The sequence below is a fragment of the Cydia strobilella genome, chromosome 1 (assembly GCF_947568885.1).
Source record: "Cydia strobilella chromosome 1, ilCydStro3.1, whole genome shotgun sequence".
In the NCBI taxonomy this organism is placed as follows: Eukaryota; Metazoa; Arthropoda; class Insecta; order Lepidoptera; family Tortricidae; genus Cydia; species Cydia strobilella.
Genome location: NC_086041.1, coordinates 6,909,281 through 6,934,116, shown reverse-complemented (window position 1 = coordinate 6,934,116; position 24,836 = coordinate 6,909,281). Strand labels below are relative to the sequence as shown.

The window sequence follows — 24,836 nt, the reverse complement described above, 5'->3', positions numbered from 1 at the left end:
CCATTTATAACGTAAATAACGTTCATTCAAGAAACAACTTGTTCAAAACTCTGAGCTCTGCAGGTATCCTCCTCCTTAAACTGGGTGACATTAAATCACAATATGTTACCCGGTATCTGCACCCAGGGCGTCCAGGCCGTGCCCTTCCTGATCTCGCAGGGGCGCATGTCGCAGACCTGGCGGTCGACCCGGCCGCCGTCGCAGTCGCCGCCGCCGTACTTGGGCTCGGGGTTGGTGCAGGCGCGCCTGCGCTCCTTCCAGCCCGCCGAGGGCCCGCAGCCCGGCCCGCCCGCCGCCGCGCACGGAGACCAGGGGCCCCACGCCGACCAGCCGCCGTCTACGGGGGCTAGCGCTGGATCTGAAAAAAATATAAGGTTATACTACTCAGTGTTCACACACTTGGCAGGGTTATAGCCAGTACAGCCCGAGTATCATGTTCACGCTTTTTCGACCGGTAAGGATGGTATTTCTTGGTCCAATGTGTATTTGCGTCTCACATTTTGTCTAATAAAAGTGAGACGCGATGCACATTGGACACAGAAATTTAATAGGTGGAATACCATCCTTTGGTAACGTTCGGATGACGAATGACATCGCCCGCAGCAGTAACATTGCAGTAATACTGCCGCAATTGCCATCTAAATATAACTTCATCGACGCACGATGCATAGAAAGCGAGTATGTGAGGTGCAATACCTCGGAACTTGTGAGCAAAATAGTTCTTTATAATACAAGTTTCCAACCCAGTACTTATTTATATTGTCAAACTCCTGTTTGCGAGCAAATGCGAATATTTTTCAACGACTCGAGTTGAAAAAAGGGAGTGGGACGTGTGCGAAATTGGATCTTTGCAATCTCACTCACCGGGGCAGGGCGGCAGGTTGTTGCAGTACAGGTCGTTGGTGTCCTGTCCGACGCACACGCGGCCGCCATGCTTGGGCTCGGGCGCGGTGCAGGCGCGGCGCCGCGACTTCACGGCGATGCCGCACGACGCCGAGCACTCCGACCAGCCCGACCACGCCGACCAGCCGCCGTGCACCGTGCAGTTCGTTACGGATATGCTTGCACCTGGAAAATAGATTAGGATTGTAAAAACCCGCTGAAACATCAACGTGCCGTGGATGGTGCGCCGATAAAAAGAGTACCGGTTTTGTCTAACGCCAGTAGCCGTCTAGCGATTCACAGCGTAATAATAAAATTTGTAAAATTAAAAACAAAAATACCTATTTGACACGATATTTCTAGCCGAAAAAAAAACTACTGAGATGCTATGTTACCGTTATAACCACCATCCTTTCTGGTTACATGTGCATTATTAAATTAAATATTATTACCTTCACACGTCCGCCCGCCGTTCACCGGTTTGGGGTTGTCACATTTTCTCGTGCGACACATGCACATGTCGGGTTTCTCGTCCCCATACACCGAGTGCGACGTTCCGTCCTGCATACAAGGTTCCCATTGCGACCACGACGACCAGCCGCCGTCCACTGCAACAATAACGAAACTTGAATAATTGGAAATTATCGAAGCCCCCAACAACGTTCTCCATTCGCTGCCTACATCGCATGGTAGTTTCCTACCATCTTAACCAGATTGTCAGTCGACCTTAAACTTGTTATTTTTTGTTAGTGAATATTATTCTCCAGACAGCCTCTGGCACGTAGTGCCCATCGAATAGGCATAAGGCCTATACGAAGGTGCGTCTCGCGTCATAATGAAGCCTAGTTAATGAAAATGAAAATGAAAAAAATGAAAAAATGTTTATTGGTTCCTTACAAGTAGTTTACAGCATGGGATGGGATCTTCTTTTAAGCATTAGATATGCTTGTGACAGAAAACCCCGCTCTTCCGAAATCGCTAGTGTATAAACCATTATGTTTGTGTCTTTAAATCTAGTATTTAACACTTAAATCTAAAACTAAAAGCCTAGTTAATGGTAAATAAAAATGGTTCAAAAACGTGTGTCAAAACGACCCTCAATAATTCTAAGTAGGGATCGGTACCTGGTGCAGTCTTCTCTGGGCAGCTAGCAGTATTCTGCACGAAGTACGCGTCATGTAGATGTGTAGTCGTCCGTACGCAAGTATCACGGGCATCGTCCCACCCGCAATGCGGGTCGGCCGCGCCCACGCAGCCGGAGCGGCGGGCGTGTCGCGAACAGCGCTCGCTGCCGATGCGGAGGACGCCGTTGTCGTTGCCGATGTATAGCGACATCTGGTGGATTTTAAAGGAGATTTTGTTACTTGACCGATCTTGCTAGCCCAGCCTCAAATAAGATTCGCAAATCGTTTTATAGGGCCAAACAAAAATATAGTTAGTCCGTCAGTTACCTAGGTAATAAAAAAATTATCACATTTTTTTTCGATTTTTAATTAAGGTAAAAATGATGAAGATATATAGGTTGTCAAAGTTTCGCGTAACTTTGACGCACATTATCTTTAAATTTTTGTTTGATTTCAAAATATGTATCCAATGTTTTTTAATAATTAAACGGGGTCATTTTAATATTTTTTATCCAGGAAACCTTTTTATTTTGGCAATAGATACTTACTGTATCCTTAACAAACTGCATAGCCCGCACCGCAAACCCCTTCCCATCCCTCAATCTCCACCTCTCCACCAGGCACGCTCCATCATACCGCGGCAACACGGTCAGTTTCAACACATCACTGTTCTGAGTCGCCACGAACAACACCAGTTGTTTGCCCACGTTCTTAGACTGGGCGACGTCGACGGTAACGTGGGTAAAGCGATCGGAGGTAACGCGGTAGACGGGCTCGTCCGATATGGGTTGGATGGGATAGTGCATTAGCATGTAGTTGTGGTATTCCAGGCTTTGTTGATTTCTGTAAAGAGGTTTCGGGATTAGTTGGTTGACAAGCGTGTCTTAAGAACTTTTCAGGTGACTTAACCCTTCGTATGCCTTTGTCAAAAGTTTGCTACTGCATAAATTACAGTTCAAATTGTGTGGTACGTATACGGGACAAGGCATACGAAAGGTTAATCCGTTACTTTATCGCTCAACCATAGGGAACGTAAAAACGTATTAAAGGTGCCAACGAGTTGTCAACTGTTGCAATTATCGATTCTGTCAAACAATAGAACATTTGATTTAACATTTTGCAACGCATTATTATAAAAAAATATTAGAAAAAAAACCTATTGGAAACATTTATTTGCTTGCTGTGATGACTTCTCGACCATTCAACAACCGAAACAATAACGAATACGTACTCGTATATTATTTTTTGGGATTTTCTTCTGATTGTAAGTGGTGGTTCTCTATCAGTATTTAGAACTTACCTTGGGTTCTGCACGCATCTGTAGTGCTCCCTTGCCCAAGTAGAAGGCGACCTGTGTTCCCAAGAAGATGTCGGGGTGTTTTGAACCTTGAATGGGCCTTCAAATGCAGCATCAATGTCTGACATGTTGTATATGCATACAGCACTGCCGGCTATACCGTTTCTGTAAATAAATGGAAAAATAAGTAAGCACAATTTCTTTCTTCTTCAATCTTTATATGATATATCTATCGTAGTCTCTAGTATTGCCAACGCAAAACACAAATAATATCTCAATTATTATTCGTTAAAGGAGCGTGATGTCGGAATTATGTTTTCTCACCCTTTAACCAACCTCTTCTAATTATCAAAATCGCATTGTGCGTTTTAAAGTAGATTGGGTGTGTCATAAGGCACCAGAACTTGGTAAAAAAATTGTCATATAAAAGCAAAGCCAGCAACATCCACTTTTGTTGGAGTGGACGTTGCTGATTTCGCTTCTATATGACTCAAATGTGCAGCGGTCGGCGACGAGTATGATCCTTGAACCTTATGTGGTTGCACCGAAGTTACAGTAAAGAACACACCTGGGCGTGGTGAACGTGGCAACGAGCAGCTTCTCCTGCGGGAGGTACTCGACGCCCTGCACCTCGTCGTAGTGGAAGGGCACGTCGCCGGGCACAGGGCAGGCGAGGCGCGCCTTGAGGAACGTGCTCCAGTTGTCGCGTCGGAGCTGACTGCCGTTGTCGTTCTTACATACTCGGGCGATGCGGGAGTATAAGGCCTAAGAAATAACAGTATGTTTTGACATATCTATGTGTATTTGGGTGCATTGCAGTTTCTCCACCCTATTTCATTTATATAGCCTTTTATTAAAATAATTACTCATTTCACACCACAGAAGGCTTCTCATTAGGCTATTGACAAAAATATACTACAATTTAAACAAACTTATCCAGAATTAAAAGATCTCAACTAAGTAGTAATCTTGCTGTTAATTTGTACTTTAAAAACATTTACCTATGTAAGTGCTATGAAAAACCACGCTTTAGTCAATGTTAGTCACTTACCTACTAGTTCGATATATATTATATAGAAATAATTAAAGAAAATTGTTATTAGTTAAAATATAAAATAAATCGAATAAAATAATCATGCAATTCTAGCACTATAAAAGCAAATTAAAATTGAAGTGTCTAATTTAAAGCATTAATTGTCACCTTGCCACAGTTCATGAACTCCACAGCGTACTCTCTGAACACGAAGTAGACATAGAAGTCGTCCTCGAAGCTGCCGACGAACTCGGGCTGGTTGAGCCACGTCAGGTCGTATTCCCGAGTGCGGAGCGTGCCCGAGTTGTGGGCGGAGGCGCCGCGCGTCCTGCGAGCGAAGTGGTTGTCAAATGTTTCGGTAGATGGCGTTCGTTTCAATTACGAAACATTCATAATCATAACATATAATATAAGGCACCATCTAAATGCCACCGACAGTGGCAAAGACAAAAGTTAAATGCTGATTGTTAATAAGGCGTTACTGCTTAAATAAATTGCTCTTATGAACATTGCTATGATCAAAGATAGATATAACTCCGTGATAGATGGGTACAGTCTAAGGAAAAAACGTGCCTCGAAAATCACGAAAAATTGACTCTCGATCAGATGGCGCCACTACCTTTGACCTAGTCTCGTATACAGGGCGTTGACGGTTTCGTTTGTTATTTAACAATTTTAACGCATATCAGTGAAAGAACATGGGTCAAAATCATATAAAAATAACTTATGCAAATAAAAAAATAATTTATCCATATTTCAATACATTTTATCGTATTTTTATAAATCTTCATTTTTAGTTTTAAAGTGTGTGGATAGATGGCACTGAAATTACTGTGGTTACAAAATTTACTATGACAGTACCTCTCTATCCTATTATATCCTCTTTGCTATGATTAAAAAGTAGTCATGTAGTGCTGGGTGCGGCTGTGCGAATCATTGTTTAAGCCGGTTTATAAGTAAATTTTCTACCTGTAAATAGCAGTCTGCGAACTGGCGAAGTCGGTAGGAGTGGCCGCATACAATTCGCCGCTGCTGGATAGGATAGTAGTCACGTTGGAGTGCGGGGAGTACGGGCAGTTAGCCACGCCGGACACCCATTCTGTCACCGTGTTTATTGACTCGATCTGTAACAAAGAATATGGCTTAGCAAAAAAAATAAGCACCAAATTTATCCCAATATCGTCAAGTTTTAATGGGGCTATTTTTTTAGTTTTCTCTAACCGTAAATTCAACGCCTGTTTGAACAGTTATAATGAATATCACTGTAGGTAATGGTATAAAAATATGGGTATAGCAAACTTCTGATTTTCTGAAATTCTAAAGTCAAGAAGTGCGCGGTTTTCGCGCAGTGATCTAGATTTTTTCGTAACAGGTTATTGACGTAAATCCTACCTTATCAAACTAGTCTAAACTTACCTCTCTCCAGCTGCACTCAGGGCTGAACGCATTAGTTCCGCAGGCGAACAGCTTATGGCCGTAGCTCAACAACACTTTGACGTAGTTGTGGCAGTCGTCCTCCGTCTGGCCCTTGTCTTGGCACAGGTGCGACTTGTTAGCGGGCGCGGGCCAATCAGCGCGCTCTAGCGGCCGGAGACCACGTAACGAGAGCCGGTATAGCGTATCCCTGTTATAAAATAGTACATTATTCCAGAGGCCGTGAAGTAAGGGGTTGCCGGCCGAATACATACAGTTGTTTATGAGGCCGACAACCCCTTTTCGCGCCGATGTATGTATAGTGCTTTAAATAAATCAATAAAATTCCACGAAATCAAAGTTTTATTTCTAGAGCTTCTATTTGTATATTACGAGCCATTATATCACCTTTGTTATACAAATAAACGTTTTTCTATTCTATTAGAGAAACTAAAAGTAATCTAGACACAAAATATAAATAACACCTATGCCAATCTTTATCACACGTATATTTTACACATGTAGTTTTTCAATTTATTACACATTCTGCTTCCGCTCTCAATTTCGTAGGAGTACAATTAATATTTATTTTTATATTTTCGTCGAAACTCATATTAAATAACACAATCAACAACGCACAATAAATCCAATAAAATATAATTGTAGAATGAAAAATGTTCAACTTTGCCTCCTAACCGATTTAAAAAGAAATTCCTACGCGTGTTTGAGTAGACATTTTTACCGCTAATATTTAAATGGAATATTTTAAATGCCTATTTGTGTAGTTAAATTAGCAATTCACGTTTAACGCATTCACTGCCAGGGGGCGTGGCCTAGGAACAAACCTGTATGACGGTGAACGCACATGTGCATTGGGGCAGTGAATGTGTTATTGGAATTTGTTAATAATGTATAATGTATTATTTATTATGTTCATGACAATTTTATATGAATAAAACTGCAAAATATAGCAAACATCGTTTATTGTTTTTTTTAGTCGTAGTGGCAGAATGTCATTACTATGTGCCTATAGTTTGTTTTTATGGCTGAATGCCATGATATTATGTCACAAATATTAGTGAAACGGAAATAAAAAAGAGCACTTTGCCGGCCTAGGCCTGCAAGTTTGTATGAAATGAAATGTCATTAAATACCTCTAGTCTAGCCGCGCCTGAAACGTGATACTTCGCAGCCTATTATATGGAACATAATATAAATATTTAATTGCATGTTTGAGAAAAAGTTTTTTTTTAGTTTATGTTGACTGACAGTTCGCAAACCTTATTGTGAAGACATAAGGTCCACCCTTCGTCAATTAATAGGGTTGCTGTTAGTGCTGTTAAAACTTTACGACTATCCTGGCTGTACAGTTATTAAGTGTTCAAGATACCAACGTCAATGTGTGACTTTAAGTTTACATTGTTGGCTGTTGGCACACTATTTTATGTTAGAAGACAGTTGCCTCTGTTACGATGTTTTTCATAGTGGTTCGCCTGCATAGATGAATTTGCAGTCATTCGATGTCGTGTGAGCGCATTCCATTCTTACTTAAAACAATAAGGTAACAATTAGGTAAGTATACAATATTGAGTTATCGCAAACAATACAATAACACAACCCTTCGCTTACCTCAGGCTTATTAAAACATGCTATTGATTTTCTGGGGAAATATAGGTTATCGAGGGCATAATACGATCGTAACGTATTTTGTTCGAATGCTACCGGGTGTTCGAAGACTTCTAAGAATTAAGGAAACTAAAGCTAGCTGTTGTTCTTATCGGTAACGATAATAATTATCGTTTAACCAGATTATTTATCGGTAAAACTTTTCGGCCAAATGCACACTTTTTAGTGTATTCTCTGTACTCGTTAGCTCCAATCTTATACAACAACCATTAAATAAATACCTACTCTCTCACATCTGAATAAACGAACCAGTATTTAATAATTTCAGACAACCTTTAGATAGCGGAGATTGATAAAATAATCAAATTCAGTTATATTTATAATGTATAATGCATTAGGTACCTAATGAACTTAAATCAAATATTTGCATCAACGCAGTCTAATTAGTTGATATTATAGTGTAATGTGTATTTAAACATTTTTAAACAAAAAATCCATTGGAACAGGGTGAAAATCTAAACCGCCAATGATTCGGCACCAAAGCTATAAATGTGCGAGTAAATAAGCCATAAAATAAGGCTATGCACTAGACCGCAGCGTAACATAACACTCCGGCGCAATCGTACGTTTCCTATATCGAATGACCCCCACGGCCACCGCAGTGACTTAAATCAGAGACAAGTAAATTATAACAACTATCAATCACCATACTGATGTTGTTTAGTAAGATCTTAGTGTTGGGCCTAAATATTTTGTAAACATTCAGCGAGCTTCGAAATGTCGTTATTGAAAAAGTGCTTTAAAGTTTATATTTGTAGTTCAAAAATGCGTGGATAACGATGACAATTGACAATAACCTATCGGGACCTCTGCACAGATGACTGTTTAATACCAGAATCGTATAAACTTTGGTAGCTATCAGTGAAAAATAAGTACATAACGATGCCTCTGCTTGTCTGTTCTGTTTGTTGGACCTCTGCTGTCCACAGGTCCACGCAGCATAAATGAGTATGAGTATGCGTATAACATAGATCTCCAGTCTGTATTATGGACTGGTTATCTGCTTAACATACTGTTGAGTGTAATATTTCTAGCGTTGTGCAAACTGTGCACTATCCGATCGGGGGCTACTCGTGCAAGAGCTATAAGATTTCATACTTATTTGTGTCGTAATTATAATCGTAGCATATAACTAAATACGTCCGGGAAGTAAAGGAACGAAGAAATTGCAGTTAATTTTATAAATAAAAGCTAGACAAAATAGCACGACAACGGCAACGACATATCATTCATAAGTCTGTTTTTTATCCGCCTGGCTTTCATCAGATCTAAACAATCGCCAACGGTCGAAAACAGGAAATTAAACACTTGTTTAAACTACAGCTTTAGTGAAATCAGACATGAGCTCACGTAATGAACAATTTAAATTGACTTGATTGTATTGATGGATCGTAATAATTGTTTGTAGTCAGAGGCCAAAAATGCCGATTAGTCAAATTAAATTGTAACTCGTTTCTAAGAAGACGATTAAGAAGAATTAATATTAAGAAGATTGTCATGTTCTCTGACAAGCATTATACCTAACTTAAAAAATAGACTCGTTGTTTCACAAATATTTTGATTTTAAATTGTCTGTTTGGCACAGAGAAATGTTAATTAATATATACAAATAAGAAATAAAAACCGGACAAGTGCGAGTCGGACTCGCCCACCGAGGGTTCCGTACTTTTTAGTATTTGTTGTTATAGCGGCAACAGAAATACATCTGTGAAAATTTCAACTGTCTATCACGGTTCATGAGATACAGCCTGGTGACAGACAACGGACAGACAGACGGACAGTGGAGTCTTAGTAATAGGGTCCGTTTTTGCCCTTTGGGTACGGAACCCTAAAAATGAATGGCATTTTAACAATAATAATTATATTAAATTTACAGATTTTTATAAACAACTACATAAAAACCTTTTACCAGTTTAAAACTATATAAGAAGAAACTCAAAAGTTAATTACATTTGAGTTGAGTTCATGATTTGAGTTAATCCATTCCATTGACCTCATTTTTTGTATTCCACACTGCATAGAGCTTCCTGCATGAACAGCGGACTCGAAAACCACTTGCTCAAACAGAACTGTTTTAATACTTGCCTATACGTTCACTACTTGAAGTGCCCTCTAAAAAAAGCTTGTATAAGTTCTTCTGGCCAACTCACAAAACGCTGTTTTATGAGAGTATAGACTTAGTGGTATTGACATAGTGCATTTCGGTACATTTCTCTTTTTGATCGCCGCAGCAGTAATTCTCACTGGCTAATGTTACGTAATCCATATACATCGTAAAGTTTTGTGTTTAAACTACCGTGCGTAAACTTTGTAGGTGTTGTAGCCAAGGAAAACATAAAATGCTGCTCTTGCTTGCTGGAATCACAATGGTCTGGTTTTAGGTAGACGTATAAGTGAATATGTTGAAGATTCTTCAGTCAGTTAGCAGGCAACATCGTGACTGTTTCTTGTTTTATTTAGGACTTAGCATTAAGCCGCGATTTGTCAATAAAGATTCATATCTTATCGTGCAAAACATGAAGACAGACGTATGCCGTATTGTAGCGAATTGTCAATTAACTACCCTCTCCACAGACTAGGTACTTCGACCAAAAATATACATAATTGATTGATTGAGTGGGTTGAACTGAACATAGATCACACACCTGTTGGTTGAGATTAAGTATCATCTAAAGCGTAGTAGCTTTAAACCGCCATCCTACCTATTCACCGCAAAGTTGTGGTTAAAATTGAGACTCATATACTTTATACTCAGACGAAATAAGACAATGTTTCCTTCGTTTTTGAAGTACCTAAAGTAGGACGTTTCAAGCTTAATGTGTGGTCGTCATAAAAATCATACAATACATATTTATGCATTTTATGGTCTTTGATATACGATTGTGAGTTCAAATCGGGGCATATACCTAAGAGTTTCACGGACTAAATAAATGTTACGGTTTGACTCCGGTATTTTATTAACTCGCTCTCAGGTATCCTACGTCTCCATTTTCCAGCAATAACATATAATCTTAAGGATGGTATTGAAAGCACTACGTTCCCGGTAAGAACAAAACGGCTTAGTGACCAACATAACCTCACTTTTTCTGTGTTAAAAGCTATGTACAACCAGCTGTAAAACTACATATGTATAAGTCAACAGTGATTTATGAATGTGTCCATGTTATTATTGCAGCTTGCTGTAACTATTTTAGAATACAATCGGGAAAAGCGACAAGATCAGGAAGTTCAATATGAATTTAGTAAGTATCAATAAACTTATCGGACCATTTACGCAAATCCCTTTTTAGTTGACCTGACAATCGACTTGAATATTATTAGCCAATAGCCATATATAATACCCAGTGCCCCTTATACGTTATAGACCCGAGTGCCAATTTCATGAAAGTTATTACGGCAACGGCATATAATACAAGCATTTTCATCGTTATTTTATATTATTATTACCTATACTCGTATTATACCTAGTCTAGCCATAAACTCGGTTATATAAACGTAAATTACACATAACAACTATAAATTAAAATTGATTGAAACAAATTAAATGGACAAACTAATGACGAATTTAATAAACATAATGATTATTAGATTTTGTCATCCTTTGCGTATTTACGTGCTTACCCCATAAGCTTTAAATTTTTTTATAACAAACAATTTTTTATGTATCGCATAGAGCAGGCCTTGTTCTCATACATTTTTTTTTATCCAGTGGATCAAAAAATGATCTTATCTTATCTTACTGACTTGCCGAGAGTCAGTAAGTTGCCTCAATAACCTTGGTACATTAATCCATAAAGGGAAGTAGGACCAGGGGGGTGTCACTTCGCAGTTAAGGTACATTTGGCCGGCGCGCCTCCCGGGCAGGCGTATGGCAATGGGCTGCCGCTCGACTCGCGCAAAATTGAAAATACATAATGCCTTCGAAACCTAAATCTATAGATATTGTTCTGTTTACGGATGTCTAAATAAACGGAAGAACAAGGAAGAAGAAATATTTTTTTTTTTTAAATTCCGGACTATATTGACAGACATATTATCAAAGGAATAAGTACTTCTGTGACATACCTACTTCCGTGAGAATCAGACATACTATCTCCGGATAAAAAAAATATGTTTACAGTATCAACGTTTGTAATTCCTACATATTTATCTTAAAAATAATAAATCAGTAGGTATAGGTACAAAAACTTGTCAAGTGACAACCCCGTGCCGACACTCGCAGCTCGGTCATAGAACTGCGGCGCGCAAAGAAGATTCACGGTTCGTGCGCGATTATAAGTTTCAATTTTGCTTGCAGGCAGCGAGTGTAGGTATAATTTTATACCTAAATCTGGCTTTTGTGAAGGAGTGAATTTTCTGTACGGTAGTACTATTAGTTATTCTGTGGTAGGACTTACGTCTTTTAGGTATGAGCTTTAACGTACATAATGTCAATCTTTTATCATGGAATACGGTGTTGCAAATAGATTAAACTTAAGCGTCTATTATGGTATTTTGTTACACTCGTACACGTGTATTAACTAAAAATGGATCAATTTTTCGCAAAAATTGGGCTTAGTGACCCTATTATCTGGGCCTGCTCACAAAACCATAAAATACACGAGATGATAGTCTCGCAGCACTTCGTTAATTATTAACTAGATCTGCCGCTTCCTTAGATCTGTATTCAGACAAGGAATGCATTGAAAATTAAAATTTGATCACCTGAATACTTTTTTCAGACCAAGAATGTCATATTTCCGCAAAAATGGTGCGTAAATAAGGCCCTCTTCCCTTGCTCCTTAAAAGGCATGTATTAAGTTAAGGTGAGGGCTGGCAACATGGAATAATTATTAGGCATTTTTTATTCGTTATTAGCAGAGACCGGAATGATTGTGGCATTTTTGAACTGTCATGGTGAGTTCTCATTTATCGACTTCCGATACACAAAGGTATATTCGATACAACGTGGAACAAAAAATATTAAAAAGTAATAATAGTTAATGGATATTTGACTGTAAAAGAAGTGATGTAAGCAGATAATATGGAAATAACATGACTACTAAAAAACAAGGAATTGAAGTAATTTAATGTGAAACTATTAACTATTAAGTTTTCATTGTTGGTATTGCATATCTCTATTTCGCATTATCAACTACTCAGAAGTTATCTAAAAGAGATCGCTCTTTAGCTATAAGATAGCCTGTTATTTACCTCTACCTTTAATCGTCTTAAAATGATGTATACATTGTATCGATATCGGTACCTATATCGCTAAGTCGATATATGAGAAGTCCCTAATGACAATAAAAACTGCCACGAGAACTCCGGCCTCTGGTTATTAGTCCTTTTATTAGGTATATAAAACTTTATTAAATAACTTTAAAATTATAGTCACTTAGTCACTAGAGACAATTAACTTTGTAGCAGAATTTATGGCTAGACTAGGTATCTCGTAGACAGTCAGGCACGTAGCAGATTTCTGCTGTGTAAACCACGCCATAATTATAGGTACACGACTCCTGGTGATCTTCGGGCAAAATTATGCCCACTTTTCACGCGTGAGGGAGATGAAACTTGTGTCGTGTCACTTTCTTATTGACCACTCGATGCGGAAAGAGCCAGGCGCTTTATCTAGTCTTCATAAGGAACAAAATAGGAAAATCTGTTCTTTATTAACTAAGTAAAGAGTATTTACTAAGAAGCTTCATTAAACTAAGAAGATACAAAACACATTATTTTTACACTCTCTCGTAGCTATTTTAACGGTCGTTGCAAAATTTATTATAATGTTCTCGAGATTCATGAATTTCTTGACTTACATGAGCCTTCATTTACTTTGTTCCTCACAGGTGCAGTTACTCTTATAGAAAAGGCTAACATGTTTTTTTTATTAATTAACATACATGGCGAGTAGTTACAGGCCCGCTAAGAAGATAAATCGCTCAAGTGCCATTACGGGAATGGGCATTAAGTAAATCTGCGTAACATTGCCCACGAGCAGCCCGTAACACTGCCCGCGAACGCGAATTTCTAGGACAGGCCAGATTAGCGTGGCCTGAGAATCCTTGAGAAATATCAGTAGTTGAAGAGCGCTTTTATATCGGTTCAACAACGCGATTTACTCCAGCGAATGCAATGACACCCATTGCGTTTTTTGCCTCTACTCATTTCCTTTTACCGCGACATAATATTAACTACCAACAGCGGATGAACGAGTGGTCTTACACGTTTTTTACTTATCAGTACTTATAAGGTTTCTATTTCACGGTATTTTGAAGTCGCTCTGGCCAACTGGGAATTCTACCTTGTATAAATACAAGAAGATTTAGATATTTTTTGTTTGCTGTATGTAATTAATCACTGTCATAAGTCATCAGAAGTGCCGGTTGGAAAATGTCAAGTCAATTAACTTCTAGTAATTACAAATGAATTTTAATATATGCGCATACATGTACCTGCAGCCTACAGTAAACAAAAAAGTTTTTATACAAGGGTGCGTACAAGTAACTTTGTAGGCTGTAATAAACTGGTTTGACGAACTATTAAAGAAAATAATCTCTGCTTGATATTAAGTAAAGATTTTAGAATTTTGAAACTTATGAATAATAAACCGGTCAAGTGTGATTGCATAGAAGATTTAAAGGACTTTTATTACGTACTTGTTAGGCAAGTTCTCATATTAAATGTCTAAGATACCTATAGCAGCAGTAGCAGCACCCTAAACAGTTTTATGTACCGAACATTAGAAAAACTTATGTAAATTTCATAAGATCAACTTCCACGATCCTAAATCGCATACAATCTCGCGATCAATAAACACGAAATTACTCAACAAAATACCAAGCGCCAGACAACATTATTATGCATTTGCAGCGGCCTCAAACGCGAAATCAAGCCATTTGTATAGGTGCCTAGATTAAGTTGCAGTGACATTCCGCCATAACCTGTCCGGTGCAATGATAAGCAAGTACCTGACAGGTGAATGACTCAGTGTTTGTACAACTTATTAGGCACCATTTATCAACATTAAAATCGTATTAAGATACAGTTTACGGGAATGTTTTTTTATCTTTTGAGTTGTGAGCAACGCGCCGAGTTTATAAATTGCAAAATTCTTTCAACTTTATTTTCCTCAGATACAATTGCCCAAAAACAATTGAAAGTATTGCGTTGTAAAATTTCCTTCTTAAAATTTTCGTAAAATGGAACTTTCTTTCAATTTTCGTGAAAGGTTCCGGATATGTACGAGACTGATCCTTGCGTTTATGAGAATGTTCTCCATCTTTTACATTGCTAGTTGTGTTGTGACAGCAATTATGCACGCCTTTTAAGTTATCTGTAGCCAGTCGTCGACCGTCTCAATCAAGTCATTGTAATCTGCGAAACCTCAAACATGTCCAGTTTTTTCCGTACTAATTGGCAGTCAACCGTAAACATGTTAATTAAACTTGCAAGGCCGGAATGCATTTAGGTGTAGGTACATTCGCGGACATAAATAGCTAAGGCACTCACCTTGCGCCCACGATCAGCTGGTCCCTTGCCACGTCGAACAGCAGTTGTGAAAATGACTTAGTGCTGTTATCTTCAAACATATCGCTGTCGGACGCCAGGAGATCTATAACACAGGAAACTCGTTAATTTGCAGCTATGTAAACATGACATACCCAAATTAAGAGACGGGAAAAGTGCTGTTATTACTCATTTACCGAGCGTAGCGACCTGAGGCTTAATAATTATTATCTCCCATGATTACATATCTTTTTACGGGTCTAAAGGACATCATCGAACTCTAAATTGGATGTCTCTATGTTTGGATGATAGGTTTTTAAGTAGCTAAACTGAGGACACCCAATTAGAGCTTAATATTTCATAGGCCCGAAATTGTGACGTTTTCAACCAAAAGGTATCACATTGTCGCTTGTCGATAAGGTTGATTTCTAGTTGAAGCTATATGGAAATAGCGCCTTACTGACAAGCGACAATAAGTACCCTTTTGGTTGAAAATGGCACAATTATTCGTATAATGCCCGGGATACATCTCATTTTAGCTTAAAGAACTTAGGTTGACACTGCCAAGTCGTGAAGATCTGAAGCAAAGCACTTTATAATGAAATTAACAGCAGCACAAACTAATTAACATACGAAAACTTCACAAAAATGAATACGTATCATGTTTAATTTCTCACGAGAGCGGCTTACTCTCGTGCCTGCTATATGGTAAATACTCTATTAGCTGTGTAAACTTTACGACGGCACGTCCATCAAGCAGATAAGTCGTTTGCGAGCTGTTTCGCGGTAAATATTTAATGTATTTACGATTGTTAATTAAAGCTTGTGAGTGCTGGGACGACCTTAATGCAAAATGTGGACGGCGGCTAAGAATTAAACCTGTTCACATATTCTTCACGTGTATTATGGTCATGAAAAAACATTTCTGAGTCGCTTTGGGGCTTGATTAATTCGTGATGTCGCCGCATTTGCATTTTATCTCTCAACAACGCATAATGCGTTAGCATACGCTCTCAATGTCAACGAACTGAACGTAGTCAACTTTGTAGCAATTTTTTTATGCAGACACCGAAAACAAATGAAAAAACTCTTTTGTGTTCACCGGCTTTTAAAAAAGCTGGGAACGTTGTACGTTCAAAACTTAAGTGAAAAGCGTATGTTAATGGGCGGTAAACGAAAATAAAGAACCTCACCTTGTCTGTTGACTATCCTGAAGTCATCTTCGGGCAGTTGCCCCTTGCTCAGAGTTCCGAGTAGTATTAAAGCAGCGACTTTGTACAGTCTGGGCCCCATCATGGCTGGCGGTTAAACTGTCGGACAAAAGATAAGCTCACATTAAACACAAAGGCTGGCACTTGACGTGTTCTCTCCATAAAGAGATGGCAGGAACTCAAACCACACAGCGCTTCCATGCACCTAATAGAAGTTTTATGCAAATCAGTGTCTATTTTTATTACATACAAGATAATTACTAAATCTCTCCTTTATGGTAGCCGAATGGGTCGGATGCTCTAGTTCTGATTTAGACTGGTCCAATGTTTTAATCAAGCCAGTTTGAAGTACGTTTAACATGCAAAGCTCATTGTGAAAACGGTCCATATTCATTTAAGTTTTTGTTACAATAAAAAAGAGGTCTGTCTGGTAATAGACTAATAAATAAGTCAATGCCAATCGTATCGTATGACCAAAGATAGATATAACTCCGTAATAGATAGATACAGTCTAAGGAAAAAACGTGCCTCGAAAATCAAGAAAATTTGATTCTCGTTCAGAGGGCGCTACTAGTTTTGGCCTACAGTCGAATAGATGGCGTTGACGGTTTCGTTTGTTATTTAACAATTTTAACGCATATCAGTGAAAGAACATGGGTCAAAATCATTGCGTATAAAAAAAAATCATTTATCTATATTATTATAAATCTTCATTTTTAGTTTTAAAGTGTGTCGACAGATGGCAGTGAATTTACTGGGGTTACTAAATTTACTATGACAGTACTGCTCTAGTATAAGTTACTCTATGGTATGACTATATCATATGCGTAATATTTTATAACTACCAATAGAAGTGAACTGACTAGATGATTTGTCTCATCAGCCGGATTGGTGTTATTATCTTATCTTTGGAGAGGGCAACAGTGTCGTGATTAATGATTAGGTTATTGCATCGATTAGTTGGTAATGCAGTCATCGGCGCATCGAGTACAGGCTTTTGAAATTATTGTTGTATTTAAAGGTCGTGATTGAAACGGTACTTATTTATATTATACTAGCAATTCACATGGTAAACGTTTGATTAAACATCACCTCATGACTCAGGATGATCCAAGATGAGCAGAGATGACTACACATGAACCTTTGAATCTTAGTCTTCGAGTCATATATATAGGAATATTAGCGAGATCGGAATGATATATTTTTACAATTAACTATTAACGCTAAAAACAAGACTACACTCGAGAAAAACGACTTTAGTTATCGTAATCATTGGTTACTTGCAAGATTCGTAGGTATTCAATTAAAAGTTTCACTGAATGTATCCGTCATCTATACGTATGTTGTTTTATTTCAAAAACATGATACGAAACAATCAGATTTGACTTATTGACAATAAGGAAGAACTGAGGTCACACTAATAATATCTACGAATATGATAGTGCTTTTATCAATAACCAGTAGATACCTATATTATTATCTTAATAACGCAAGAAAATAATTATAAAACTGCACTGTTAACCGGTATCGATGAGTGATAAAACTGATAGATTGTTGATCGTTGTTTTTGACGACCAATTTTATATTTTATTTTAAATTTCGTGTATTAGAAATTCTTGTAACAAAGACTGTATTTTCTTAATTTTAAATGTTATAGCTGAACGAAATGAGTTATTGTTATTACTGATATACTGATTACCTATAAGACACTATTGGAGAAATTATTAGGAATTTGTACACTTGTATACAATACAAGTCACCTAAGCATAAAAATAAAATAAAATTGCTAACTAAGGTTGGACCCACTAGACTCAACAATGCGACAACATTTTTATCGAATCGTTTGCATGATATGACGTTGCTGACTCAATAGCTAATCAAGCCCTTATGCTTGTTGTTATTGAGGCATGTTTGTGTAAGACTAATAATTATGCCAACGTAGGTCGATCCATCATTATTTAACCAACTAATAATTTTCGTAACTCGCAACAGACGGGCCGTCTGATAACACACGTCTGCTTATAAATTCACTATTTAATCTGTATTAAATATATGCCTCAAGTGCGTTCAATAGATTCGACCCACATTTGGAGAGCTCCGTTTCATATCTGAAAGATAGGTGTGTGTGATATTTACATTAGGCAGAGTACAGATAAGACTAGCTCTCTAGACAGACAGACTAGCGGGAGTAGCGAATCGCGAATTCTAGTACCTATCCAGACTATCTACCTCTTTGTTTCACCTACTTGTTTGTTGCAAAATATGTCACGTCAGTGCACTGATGACTGGATCCTATAACTTTATAACTGTTGAGGTGTGTATGTGTAAGAGTTTTGACAGTAATATTAGTTATTCCGTGGTTTTGAAGAGCACAACTAAGCTATTTACGGGACTCATTTTGCCATTAAGTAGGTATTAAATACAAAATACAATATTGATAGTCTATACGCACCTTTACAATTTTTGTTAGCGTAAGCTACTGTATATTTAGATCAAGTGTAGGCGCGGCAGGTGGATAACCGTTTGGTAAATAAAATCGATAAAAACCGTATCAATTTTATAGAAGTGCTTAAACATTGATTATGTACTTAGTAAGCGGGTAATCACCTACATCGGCTACATCTGGACAACTACAGTCATTAGCTTGATAAAGCAACATCTAGTTGACTTAAACTAGCACTTAGTTAAAAGTAGGTTAAAACGAAATCAATCATTATGTCAATTATGTGTTGCCTAGTTAGTTGAGACGGATTATTTAGGTATGTATTAGGTACGGATTATTAAAAAGAACCTATTCAATTTTAAACTAACAATTTTAAATTTTTATTATCATTCATTGGTTAACATTACACTTAACTTAAAAATACGATTAGAAGTAAAAGAACAAGAGTAAGTACAAGGTAGATACCCCGTTTTTAATAGTATGTAGTTATGTTTGTTATACCTGCAAAAGCCAGTTTATTCTCTAATCCGTACCACTTTCAGTGTATATTGAAAACGTTACCACTAAAATAAGTTAGTACCCACCTAGGTACCTACTTAGTACTACCTGTGGTACTACTGTCCAAGCTTCTAAGTAGACGCACCAAAATCCGAATCTACAAGACCGTGATTCGCCCAATTCTAACCTACGGATGCAAAGCGTGGACACTTGACACTCAAGGAAGAAAATATGCTGCTACCCTGCTAGTGGCCGAGAGGAAGATCCTCCGTAAGATACTGGGCCCCAAAAAGACCGGATGAAAGCTGGACAGTCCTTAGGAACCGTGAGATGTAAGACCTGGGCCTCAACCTAATATCATGGGGGAGACTAAAGCTCACAGACTCCGTTGGTTGGGCCATCTTGAGAGAATGGATGAAAATCGAAACGTGAAGAGCCCAGCAGGACGACGTCCTATGGGACGCCCCAGGTATCGCTGGTGCGACATGGTGGAGGCGGATCTGCGCGAACTTCAAGGCACCAAAGGAGGTCGCACAGGCACAGGACCGAGAAAAGTGGCGCTGTCTTGTGTCGGAGGCCAAGTTTCATTTTGGGTCGCTGAGCCAACGGAGTACCTACTTAGTAGTTACCACTAATTACATGTAGTTAAGTAACTAATACTGCAAATAACTCTGTTGTTTTTATAATGTATTGAGCATTTTTTGCAATTATTTCGCGGTTTTAAATAATCCTTGATAACAGTTGTTTTATATTTACCAACGTATATTATGTTGCAATAGTAATAATGTGTAATGTATTTTAAATTAGTTATTACAATTCAGGCAGAGCAAGTGTGTTAATTGCCGTCGCAGGCCTGATTTAAATCGTAATCGTGTGGTGCAGTTAACGACAGTTAACATAACGCAAACAAGGCACGACCTTAAGAGTCCCCAGCAAGCTCTGTTCTCCATACAAACGTAGTTACGCTCTCGTTTTAAAACAACTACCTAGATTGCTCAAACTTTGTACTTACAATAGGATAAGGTATATCTAGTCCTGTAATTAGTTTATGTAGCTTCAGATACCACAGTTAAAAAAATACAGCGAATCCTACAAAACTTGTTTTTGCTCTGATTCGTTTGTTTTATAAACTCATGTCATTGTATGTGCAGTGTCATTACAATCCAACACGTAGTTTTAAAATGAAAACGAAACTCCGTTTTTATGGGAAGGTGAAATTCGGCCGAGCTTGCTGGCGACTCTTAAACAAACAAATAATTTTAAAGCATTACCGCCTGATTGACCCGGTTCGATACGGAAAGTGTACACATATAGTAGTGCTCCTTAACAGATAAGATATACCGGCACTTATATGTTATCGCTCAATAAGTATAGTAATGGAAAACGTGCGTTACGGATTATGCAATCCTGTAATAGGTATTTGGAGTTAAAACGGTATGGGGCTAACAGCGTAGGTATCATTAGAAATTGTTAGTAACCAATTTAGAGCTCAGACTCGAAATTTGTCTCATTTCACAAGTTTGACCTTGATCGGTAGTTTTTAGCACAGTAGTTGTTATGGCAAGAGTGGCCACATGAAGATCGTGGTTCCTGTCCTTATTTCTACAAAAACCTGGCCGGTGCATCTTCACCCAGTTGTTAAAGGGAATGCACTCCAATATGTGGTTCAGTTTGGCGTACAGGTTTATTGAAATTTAGTCAGCGAACTAATGATCGGATACCTGTCAAACATAACTTAGTAGATTCTTCTCCCAATGTGGACGTAAGACGGAAAAAATGTCTGTAATAAACGCATATTAAGTTGTATAAAGCCTCTTTTCTGTCCTCGGCAATGAGTATACAAGCCATATGGCTGCAATATGCACCGCAAATTACATCTAACCTACTAGTACTAATGGTCGATAAGGTAATATTCCACCGGATGCGCAAACCAAAACAAAAATAGAATAGATGCAACTAATGCAAACCCAAGTAGATGGGTGTTAACATGCGGTAACAAGGTGGGTATCATTTTGTACGCTTATGGAACAAAACTAGATTCCATTATTTCCATCATGTCTGTCTCAGTCTGGCCAAAATCCGGTTGGTGAATAAGTAAAAAAAAACCGGACAAGTTTTAGTATTTGTTGTTATAGCGGCAACAGATACATCTGTGAAAATTTCAACTGTCTAGCTATCACGGTTCTTGAGATACAGCCTGGTGACAGACAGACGGACAGACGGACAAAGGAGTCTTAGTTCTAGGGTCCCGTTTTTCAGTTATTCAGAAAATCTAACAAATAGTAAAACAGCTTTGTGGAAAGGTTGCGGAAACATGTTCGTGTCACCGTCATCACACATATGGAAAGCGAAAACGCCCCAAAAACTATTTTGGGTGTGGTAAATTTTCGCAACCACTTTCGCACTAGCCTGTACCTAAATAATTGCAGGTACCTAGATGGAGCGCGTACGTGCCAATCGTGCCATCAGCCGTGTTCACACTCGTGTGTTCGGTCGGAACACATAAGTAGTAAACAAACTGAACAATGGAGGCCCAGAGTCGGAACAAGGGCCACTGTTTCTCGGAATAGCGTCGGGCCCATATATCAGAGTGAACTGGTTAGGTTAGGATCGCGCGTGCTGCACGGTAACTTTTGGCTATACGTATACCTACCTAATAAATATGGGTTTTGTGCGTAGTCACTACAAGTCATATAAAATTTCGACGGCCACATCTTTCTTTTTCCGGTGCACTCGGAATCGAACTGATTTATTCTCATGATGTGAATATCGTGTACCTGTATTATTTTTGGAGATGATTTTAGGTATTCGAATGGTATGTCGAAAGCGCTGATGGCCTATCGGGTTCGCGGGTTCAAACCCCGGCTCGTACCAATGAGTTGTTCGGAACTTATGTACGAAATATCATTTGATATTTACCAGGCGGTGCAGGGACAACGCGAGGAAGATGATGAAAATGAAGATGATACAATTTTAGGTCAGGTACTGTAACATTCCTCAGACAGACTACAAATTTTTATACTACATACTTTCATAAACATAAAACCTATCCTAGTTTTAGTCCAAAGTATGATCTATCCAAGATGAACATATTTCTGAAAATCACATCAAATATCAACCTTATTCTCTATGGAAGAAGATGTGAATTGTATAAACAGTTTTTACAAATGTTTATCAGAAATCATTTCAACCGTACAAACCAGTAAAAACAGACATGTAAAACATGACATAAATTAACTTTACAACTGACAAGCTATAATACCTGGCAACCTAACAAATGACTAACTCTGCCTCGTCAGACAAACTTAACTGAGCTTTTAGTACTTCAGCATTAGAAAGGGACCTATATTCCTAAATAATATAGGTAACCTCTTAATTAAGGTATGTTTAATTGTAAGTTGTACCGGAAGTTTTGATAGTAAGAATTTGTACAGTGCTCATGAACTTGCAACTGTTTTTAGTATCATTCAGTGCTTATGTGGTGCTTAGGTAGGTAAAGTTATTAGGATATTTTTAAGCGGTTATTTTTTTTTTACATATATTACCTTGTTTCTAATCACAATTTATTTCAAGTAAGTTAGTTAAATTATTTGTATTTGCTACACCCTATACAGGGTCCAAAAGTGATATACAAAAATTTACCATGTAAGCAAGTAATAAATGAATGACTGAAAGTGAACAATATTTAAAATGCTAAACTCTCATTTTGATTGGTGTCACTCAGCTACTACCAAACAATAAATGAGTTTGGCCTCACCTAAATGGTATTGTGGCCATGGTTATGATTTGATGTTCATTGTGAGAGTAATTTGCATTTTCGTCGGCAACACAGCCGACAATTGAGGCTTGCAACATGTAATTTCAAAGTGTGAGGCGAATTCAACTTGATTTTTAGCAGTTTGTGACTTGGTAACTATTAAAAACTATTATTTAGATATTCCTTAAGAAATATACATAATCATGTTCAGACAAAAATATCTGTAAGTTGGACCACTGGAAATTTAGTCTACTACCCTCTTAACAACCACCATAAAAAGTAAAAATGTAAGGCAGATTATCTATGTATAAAAAGCAGCCATAACATCTAACAATTACAATTGTACTATTTTGAAATTAAATGCACTAAGCATACAAAGTTCCTGTTTTTCTTGAAGTGCATCAAGCATACCTACGAAGTTCAATTTATAATCGCAAGTTCCAAGATTTATGTTGTCACAGACAGAAAATGATGTGGCATTGTATCCCTCATTTTTTGAATGAAGTCATCCACAATGTCATTTTGTCAGTTTGTGTATTCATTTATTCAAGTAAATTGTACATGGCTCATTTCGCTCTGTGGCCCCATTGTTTTATATTTACAAACAAAGATGGTGTCATTTCCATTCAAAATGGAATGTCAATTTACATGTGAGTAAACAGATTTATGAGTTTAAGACTCATTACAACCATTTGGTTGTTAACTAAAGTGGAAAAGGAGCTTAGAATGTGAGAGTAGGCCCAATTTATAAATATTTCTTTTATACCTTAGAAATAAATTATTTACAAAATTTGACCTGTTGTAGTTAGACTAACAAGCAGGCTCACTGATTTCAAACATCAGGGCATTTTAAACATATTTTTAACAAATATGAATCTAGATTTACTAAAGTTCTAACCAGTGTGTGGGCACTGGGCATAGACATAGTAATATTTAACTAAACAAGTTTACAAGCTGCAGGTATGGCAGGTAAGGGTTCGGAAAAGGCAATTGTATAGTGTGTGGGCTTCCCTACACCATTATAATATTTGCGTAGGCACATAAAAGTTTCGCAAACATCCTTCCAACACAGTTCTTGTTTGAAACCAGTACACATCTTTACACAAATTAGGTTCATAACTCGTAAATCCCCGTGCGTGTATTTTCAAAAACATTTAATTGAGTTTTGATTGTTTTAAACTCGAGTTCTGTGAGTTTTGAACTTATAAACAAAGATGGGTTCCAAATTTGAATATTCGAAAATCATTCTGGGAGGATTATGAAACTTATGAAGTGAATATAAGCATGGTTTAACTTAAAAATTGCATGCGAAAGTAGTCCGTGAAAAAATTAAGTTACGAAACAAGACACTTCATTCTTACCATAAACGTTATGTGGGTGAAGTCGCAACAAAATTCAAGTTCCAATAATCCAGTGGCGCGAGTGAATGAAGCCCATTCTCCAATATCCAGTTTAGACCATTGTTTAATTCATCACTATACGCTTTTTGTTTCGTATAACTCGTCCTGATCACTGTTTATATTTTGTTGACACAAAACGAGGTTGTTGCCGTTTGCTCTTCTAACATCTGGACTTTACTTGACAGATTTCACTTGATGTAACTAGTAAATTTATATAATTTCACAGAATTGAAACACCGGTTACGAAGTAATTCGAGTCAGATATAGTAAAACAAAAGTTATACACTTGTAAAAGTCAGTGAACAAGCCAAAGCAGCAAGTGGCTTGCAGAGATTGAAAAAATAACAAAAGCGACGACCACCGCCACGCAGAAGTGTGCGTGAATGCGCGCGCGCTACTTGCTAGTCTTGCTACTTCTCCCGCCTGCGGAAAATATTGCCAGCTTTAAATTTATTAAATCCAAGGAAGTGCTGATGAGTTCAATTGGTTATTTGATTTTTTTTATCCTTAAATTATTATAACAAAATCAAGTCAAATTTTTATTCTCACCATGAAATAAAGACAAAAGAAAATGCACCATTTTTGGTTTCAAAACTTGACG

General features: G+C 37.8%; 1 protein-coding gene across 1 annotated transcript in view; it reads right to left on the bottom strand.

The window, feature by feature from the left end:
* LOC134755861 (semaphorin-5B) overlaps window positions 1-24,628 on the bottom strand; it is a 30,571-nt gene extending 5,943 nt beyond the window's left edge. The window contains exons 1-13 of the mRNA XM_063692498.1: window positions 24,197-24,628; window positions 16,120-16,236; window positions 14,930-15,032; window positions 5,753-5,960; window positions 5,306-5,460; window positions 4,505-4,664; window positions 3,872-4,068; window positions 3,307-3,468; window positions 2,555-2,849; window positions 2,007-2,217; window positions 1,335-1,490; window positions 865-1,068; window positions 110-358 (exon numbers count right to left, since the gene is read on the bottom strand). Coding sequence (XP_063548568.1) covers window positions 110-358; window positions 865-1,068; window positions 1,335-1,490; window positions 2,007-2,217; window positions 2,555-2,849; window positions 3,307-3,468; window positions 3,872-4,068; window positions 4,505-4,664; window positions 5,306-5,460; window positions 5,753-5,960; window positions 14,930-15,032; window positions 16,120-16,222 — 2,203 coding nt within the window. The 5' untranslated portion in view covers window positions 16,223-16,236; window positions 24,197-24,628. The remainder of the gene's footprint in view (window positions 1-109; window positions 359-864; window positions 1,069-1,334; window positions 1,491-2,006; window positions 2,218-2,554; window positions 2,850-3,306; window positions 3,469-3,871; window positions 4,069-4,504; window positions 4,665-5,305; window positions 5,461-5,752; window positions 5,961-14,929; window positions 15,033-16,119; window positions 16,237-24,196) is intronic.
* Between the last annotated feature and the right edge of the window lie 208 nt (window positions 24,629-24,836).